This window comes from Miscanthus floridulus, unplaced genomic scaffold (assembly GCF_019320115.1).
Source record: "Miscanthus floridulus cultivar M001 unplaced genomic scaffold, ASM1932011v1 fs_756_1_2, whole genome shotgun sequence".
Taxonomy (NCBI): domain Eukaryota; kingdom Viridiplantae; phylum Streptophyta; class Magnoliopsida; order Poales; family Poaceae; genus Miscanthus; species Miscanthus floridulus.
Window position 1 is genome coordinate 19,926 of NW_027097227.1, and position 7,866 is coordinate 27,791.

Sequence of the window (7,866 nt, forward strand, 5' to 3'; positions counted from 1 at the left end):
CATGCACACACGCGGCATGGTTCACCAAGGTTACTCGTGCACATTTTCCTATACTTCAGTGTCTGAAATCGGATCCCTTCTCAAGCGACGGCTTCGGTTTCGGGATAGGGGTTGTTGGAGGGGAAAATATGCCCTACGGCCTTAGAATAGGGACTAGGGAGACATGCCAATCACTTGGAGGAGGACGGCGGTTAGGTTAGGTTAGGGTGGCGCAGGAGAGGCACGATGATGACTCGGCGACGCTGGGTTAGCCTGCTTAGCACGATGGGGGATGCAGGGTTGGACGGGGGGGGGGGGGGGGGGGGTGCGGCGCTAGGTCACTGAGGATGGGACATCCGGTAGGAGGTGGGGGTGAGCTTTTGCAGCCTTCCGTGTTGGAAGAAGACAACTCAAGGCTTTTTTTAAGCAAAGTGCTTTATATTACTCGTCATACCTAGCTAAATCGCTGGCCACCACATCCTCAATCTCTTGAGGTAAAATATCCCAAGTGCTACGATGATCCACCAATTACAGCCAGTTCATGAGCTATTTTATTACAAACGCGCTTACAAACACTAAGACTGAAGGAACTAAATTCGGTCCACAAGAACAGCTTAACTTCAGTGATGATTCCTCCAACAGCCGACAATCGATAATCATCGAGTTTGTCTATGTAACACCCGGGTGTTTTAGCACCTAGGAACACAGAATTTTTTTCCCCATGGATACTGTTCATCTTCCTCCTCTCCTCTTCCTTCTGGGCACAAATCACAAATCATAAGGAACAAATCACAGATCACATGTAACAATTTTTTTTTCTATGAAAGAACAAAGACAGATCTCGGTGGTGGCGCCAGAGTTGAGGAAGAAGAAGGTCGCTGGACTTGAGGAAGATGTCGGGTGCGGCGGTGGCAGCGGCGTGGGGACGGGCGAGCACGACAGCGGCGGTGCGGGGACAGGTGGGCATAGGCACGGCTGCGCTGCAGCGACGGGCGTGGCGGACGTGCGGTGCCGCGGCCAAAAAAAAAAATTCATGTGCCACCAGGTGATAAAACACATGTTTGTTGAATATCATTTCGGTAATCATCAGTCTCAAGCACAGTTTTGACAAGGGACGCATCAGTCTCAAGGTTTTTTTAATGCAAATTAGGGGTGAGAGTTTCCCACCAGGATGACAACTCAAAGCTGAAGATGACTCAATAGCCGCCCCCGCACGATGCAGTCATGCAGATCCAATCGCTCTGATTTGTCGTCTGAAAGAAATGAAAAAAAAACAGGCTCATAATATAATGTACAGTAATAATGTTTGCCTTATTCGCGTGTCGGTGTGGCCGCAATTCTGCAACGATCGAACACACTGGCTGACTGGGCAGTCTGGCACACACCGTCACGTACCCTATGACCCTATCGGTTGGTTAATTGGCAACACCGGCCGGCGTGTGGGGGCATCGGCTCTCGTAGGTGCAGCCCCTGGTGTAGGACCCACCCGGGCCCTTGGCGGCGCACTGGTTGCCGCTCTGGCAGCCCGGCCTGTCCTTGTGGAGGGCGCTGTAGCCGATGCCGCCTTCGCCCGCCCCCAGAAGCATGCCGCCGAGCTCCGGCGCCACCTCGTCCTCCAGTCGCCGGTAGTGCTGCCGCCACTTGTTACTCCGAGCACCGGCAGCGCCGCCGGCCCTTGTCGTCGTCGCAGGGCCGCGGATGATCACCATCCTGGCGCCGCTGTACTCGCCGCCGCCAGCGGTGGCCGGGACGGCGGATGCGACGAGGACGAGGAGGAAGAGGAGTACGGCGAGGGACAGGCTGCTGGCTGCCATCGTGCACGACCAATGGATCGACTCGGTTATTTCTGTGGTAAGGCTGTGATGCACGCGGTCATGCGCATGACACCTCGTCTGGCCGTCTAGGTAGCTGGCTCGTATGAGTCTTCATATAGTGCGCGCGTGCACGGTGGGTGCACAAAGGTCGATGGGGAGGAGTGCACCTTTAGCTTCGAGAGTATATATGCAGTGCAATCAATCATTTTGGGACCGGACCAAAGCAAAGGGGATCGATCAAGGTGTAGTGGCACGCGCACTTCATATATATAGCGCGAATAAATTGCAAATAAAGGTTAGTGTACATGTATGATTAGACGGTCTTCGACAACCGTGACCCAAAATACAAGATCTATTCGTTCTTTGGGTAGCGCTACGGATAAAGGGTTCGATACCTATTTTTGGTCTTCTCCAACAACAAGACCCAAAAGACAACCCTTTCTGCAAATGGGTCTCCAGAAGAGAGGATATTCAGATTTGGGTTATGCCTCTCCTGACATCTAAAATGGGTCTTTTCATATAGGTACTCTGTTGGAGGCTATATATATTGTGTTATAGATCTATTTTAGGTTTGAGTTCCGCAATAGATCTCCGATAGCCTTAAAAAGGTAAAACATGGTGGTGTGGTGTGAGCGTCCTAGACTCATAGTGGGGTGCTATATATAGTCGGGTTAATTGGATATATGCCTTTATAATTTTTTCGTTTCTGAAGAACGTCATTACTATTCGTCTATTTAGAAACATGCCATTACAATTCTTCGTTCCCACAAAAATGCCACTGAATACGTATGGACACAGCCTGGGTCCAGCTACAGACGTATACGAAGATGTATACTTCATCTCTCCTGTCACCAACACGCGGGCCCTACATATCATCTTCTTCCTCCTCTTCTCCGAATCTCTCTCTCCGGTTCTCTCTCCATCCCGAGCGCTAGGCCGCCGCGTCACCATTGCCGGGCCTAGCCCGAGCTCCCCGAGCTTCCATCACAGACCACCTCCGGTTCCATACGCTCCACCGTTGGCACCGCAGCGACACCACGAGACCGCCCCGCTGCTTCTTGTCGTCGATCCGTGCCCACAGCGCCATTGCCGCGCTCTCCCAAGCGCCGCCGCCGCCATGGCCGCACCGGGGTCGAGCTCTTCGATCAGCCCCGAGACACCACCGTTCACTTCGCCGCTTCCTCCGTTGGCATCGCAAGGAGACGACGCATCCAAGCAGCAGCTCTTTGGCATCAATCCGTGCCTAGAGCACCTCCTTCCATCCTCACCGAATCTCGTAGCCGTCGCCAAGTTCCACTCTACGCAGCAATAGCCGCGACCAGTACCCTTCCCGACATCATGGGCCCCACCAGCGAGTTCGCCGTGGACCGCTCCTCCTCTGCCACTCGTCGTCCTTCCTCAGTGACCGAAACACCAAGTTCGGCGAGCGCCCGACGGCTGCCGACCACCTCTGCTATGCGTGCTGCTGCTGCTGCTCGCGGGCTATCGGCGTGCTGCTGCTGCTATGCGTGCTGCTGCTGCTGCTCGCGGGCTGCCGGCGTGCTGCTGCTGCTCGCCGTGACCGTGGCCGCGTCGGGATGGAGAGAGATGAGGAGAGGGAGAAGAAGAAGATGACATGTGGGGCCCGCGTGTCAGTGACAGGGGAGATGAAGTATACGTCTTCGTATACGTCTGCAGCTGGGCTCAGGCTGTGTCTATACGTATTCAATGATATTTTTATGGGAAACGAAGAATTGTAATGACATGTTTCCGAATAGACAAATAGTAATGACGTTCTTCGTAAACGAAGAAATTATAATGACATATATCCAATTAACCCTGTATAGTCCGCCGTACCATACATCTCACCTGCAGCTAACTTAACTTCACCAGCCACGTCTATCTGACGACGTCATATGGCATGCAACTGCATCTTGGTTGGGCGCTGCTGAAAGGCCGAAACCCGAGTGGAATTCAAGGGCCGCACTTGAACTGCCAAGGCCACCGCATTTGGGAGGACTGGGGATAAATAACCTCAAATTATCCGGGTATGCTCTTCAGACTAAATGGCCATGGTTGAAGCAAATTGATCCGGACCGGGCCTGGAGTCAGCAACCCATACAGACCGCTCCACAGGTACAGGCTTTCTTCAAAGCTTCAACATTCACGATCATAGGTGACGGCCGCACAAAGCTTTTCTAGGAAGATCGCTGGATCAATAGCGAATCGGTCATTGACATCGCCCCATGCTTATACTATGTGGTGCCGAGAAGAATTCGTCAGCAGCAAACGGTCTGCGATGGGCTGCATAACAGGAACTGGGCACGCAGTGTCAGCAGGGGAATGTCACTCCAGGCGATCATGGACTATCTGCATCTCTGGAATGCGGTGGCGACGGTGCAGCTCAATGATCAGCCGGACAGGGTCATCTGGCGATGGACTGCAGATGGGAAATACTCGGCAAAGTCCGCGTATAACATGATGCACCAAGGCTCTACTCCGATACTTGCCCACAAACTGATCTGGAAGACATGGGCACTGCTTAGAGTCAAGATTTTTTCTCTGGCTCGCCTTCAAGCGCAGGCATTGGACCGGGGATCGAAGAGTGAGGCATGGTCTAGAAGCTAGAGAGCTCTGCTATCTTTGTGACCAGGCCCAGAGACCACCGACCATATCCTGGCGACTTGTCCATTCTCAAGAGAGATATGGTTCTACATCCTGCAGGTATTCGGGCGACAATCCCCACAAGCCACGGCAACAACAATAAGTCGGTGGCGGAGGCTACGCAGCCTCTTCGATGGTGAGCAACGATCCGGACTCGACTCCCTATTTGCTTTAGTCTCATGGCAAATTTCGAAAGAGCGCAATGCAAGGTGCTTCAGAGGAGAAGCCGCAAGCGTCACCGAGTTGCTGCAGCTCATCAAAGCAGAAGCTGATCGCTGGACTGAGGCGGGCGCGAGAGGCCTGGGAGCGCTGGCGAGCGTCTAACGCAGCATGGGTTCTTCTAGAATCTAGGATTGATGCCTTATAAAATGTAGCGCTAAAAGAAAACTAACGGCCGAAAAATATAAACACTTATATCTTCTAATGCAAAGATATGCACACTCGTGCGTACTCAAGAAAAAAAAAACTGCCAAGGCCACTCGTGCGTACTCACAAAATTGGCTGATGATAGGTTGTAGGTTCAGAGAGGGAGCAATGTAACATACTAGACGACATACATAGTGCATATACAGTGGGAAAATATGATTAAAGGCGCCCTTTGGTGCTGCAATTGAACAGCATGCCTATGCTTTCGATCGTGCTAACACTGACATAAGGAGCAAACGGGCCAGGCTAGCGCTGCTTACTTCATCCGGAACGTCTACCTGACGACATGCCACTTGTTGTGCAAAGGCAGCTGACAGGCAGCCAATGACTGACAACATCATATAAATTTCCAAGTGGCATACCGCATACGAAACTGTTGCATAATAATAATATTACATGGTATACTCCCTCCGTCCCTAAATAACTGTCGCTTTTGGTTTTCATGCCATAAGTTTGACTAGATTTATAGAAAATACGTGCAATATTTGTATCTCTAAATAAATTTATTATGAAAATAGATTTAATGATCTATCTACTAATATTAATTTTGTACCATAAATATTAATATATTTTTTTATTTCTAGTCAAAGTTGTTTCTCGTAAAGCGAAAACGACAGTTATTTAGAGACGGAGAGAGTAATAGCAAAAGAATGGTATACTAGACAGATCGAGACAGAAGTTAATGCATATTATATATGTGTGCTCGCTCTCAAGTCGATATAGTGCACTGCTAGAATCTGGAATTGCCATGTGGACCCGAATTTCCTTGAGTGCCAAAATAAAACTGTCAAAAAAAATATAGTTTCCTTGGATGTGGATATTGACCTCCAAAGAAATATGTATTTCTTGAGTTTTGAAGTAAACCGTCAGGGATATTGATGTTTTTTTTTGGTGGTTTCTAAGAACCTCAAAAAAAAATTACACATTTCCTTGAGTGTACCGGTAAACAATCAAGGAAAAATCCATTTCCTTGAGTGTTATTTAACTGCCAAGAAAAAAATGGTTATTTTCTTGAGTGTTATTTTAATCCGCCAAGAAAAATTACTATTTCTTTGGGGGTTATGCAATTTCCTTGGTGGTAGTGAGCGATGCATATGCAGGGGAAGAGTAAACAAAGTTGATGATGATGCACGCACGTACTACGGCACGGTTCACACACGGACTGCCTTCCCGGCGCACCGGCCGGTTTATTTTGTGCGCGCGGCTGCAAGCCTGCAACAACGAACAAACAAACACGGGCATGCGCAGACATCGCCTCTCGGCTCAGTTGGCAACAATGGCCGCCGTGACGGTGTATGGCACGCACGTATCGTACGGCGTGCTCATGTCAGTGCGCGCATTTATCCCCGTACGTGCACCCCCGGGTGTAGGACCCTCCTGGCTTGGTGCACTGGCCGGACGGCAGGCAAACCTGCCCGTCCTTGTTCAAGGCACCGTCGGAGATGCTGCTGCCGTTTCCCGCCCCGAGCAGGCCGCCGAACTCGGGCGCCACCTCGTCCTCCACCAGGCGCCGCTCCTGCTGCTCCGATTTTTTTTAACATTTTTTAAACTAATTTAAAATCTAACATTGTTTAATTTTTTTTCCAAAACTAACACTGACCGGTGGCGCGGCGATGGTGACATGGCGAGAGGGATGACGTGGCGACGACCGGGACGTTGACCGGTGACGTAGCAGGGTCTGCCGCGCCACCGATCTTGGCGCGGCACTGACACGCCCTGATCGGTGGCACGGCAGAGCCGGCTAGAGGCCCGCGGCCCAGTTCCGCCGCGCCACGCCCTGCCCACCCGCCTGCCCGCCGCTGCGCCTGCGCCGCGCCCACTGCTCACAAGAGCATTATCGTTGCCTAGCTTATGATCGTCCGTGCAGCCCACACGGCACAGTCAACTAATTAGGGAATGGATAGACCATAGATTATATTGTTCAGCACTCAACGGAGTAAGTTGTACCACTTTGTTTCCTTATCTAACAAAACAGAGTAAGATGTACCCGTACTAAGCATAAAAGCTTTAATATCACTACTACAAAAGTTGGCACCAACGACCGACACACATGACCATAAGCGACTCTTATCAAACTTAAAAGCACAAGTCGAAAAACAACAGTAGAAAGCACTTCCCAAATCTCACTCTTTGCGAATGATACGCACATTCATCCCGTACTTCTTGGTCTTCAGTGGCTCAAAGAGGCAGATATCTCCCAGCTGCAAATTGTTGTCGTGTGCAAACCATGCCCACCCTTTGGAAAGCCTTTTATCTTTGCGTTGAGCTTTTGGAATCTGAATGCGGCAAATCACTTCCCAACATTGTTCCCTTGCCTCATCTGAACTTTGTTCTGTGTTAATCTTGCTGCCGCAGGTCATACCGGAAAAATTTGCTAAACATTTCGGAGACAAAATAGAAGGAAGTATTACTCTTGAATCACTTGGCGGTTATATTTTTGATGTTCAAGTTGCAAAGAATATGGACAGAATAGTGCTTTAATCTAGGTGGAAGTCATTTGTTAGTGCCCACGACTTAAAAAAGATGGACTTCTTGGTATTCAAGTATGATGGGATGTCTCGGATGAAGGTTCTGATATTTGATCCTAGTGGTTGCGAGAAAGTACCACCATGTTTTGTCACGAAAAATGCTATTAGTGGTGGACGGAAGATAGAAGAACCCATTGACATTTCAAGCAGATATGCTAATCTTCCCATGAGAACACCAGAAACTAAAAAGAAAGCATCGAAGCAAAGGGACATGAGTAGGATCAGTATCAGTTCGTCAAGATCTCTATCCAACTCATCAGGTTGAGTCACAATGTCATCAAACCTAGTAGCATCTATGTATATCTACAAGATCATGACATCATTGTTTTGTTTGGTCATAGGAGGAATGACATCTTCAGAGGGCGATGAAGCACATTTTGTTCCGAGTTACATGCTCCCACGAGGCACCAGCCTTGATAGTATGCAAAAGAAGAAACTAAAAGAGAGACACCTAGCTATTTGTTATGAAATCCCCA

The 7,866-nt window shown here is 49.7% G+C and overlaps 1 protein-coding gene across 1 annotated transcript; it reads right to left on the reverse strand.

The window, feature by feature from the left end:
- Positions 1-556: 556 nt before the first annotated feature.
- Positions 557-1,918, reverse strand: LOC136532977 (uncharacterized). The gene has a single exon (XM_066525546.1). The coding sequence runs from the start codon at positions 1,791-1,793 to the stop codon at positions 1,395-1,397; it is 399 nt and encodes a 132-aa protein (XP_066381643.1). The 5' UTR covers positions 1,794-1,918; the 3' UTR covers positions 557-1,394.
- Positions 1,919-7,866: the final 5,948 nt, after the last annotated feature.

Coding starts and splice junctions, on each gene's coding strand:
- LOC136532977 (XM_066525546.1), bottom strand. CDS start 1,793: ATGGCAGCCAGCAGCCTGTCCCTCGCCGTACTCCTCTTCCTCCTCGTC.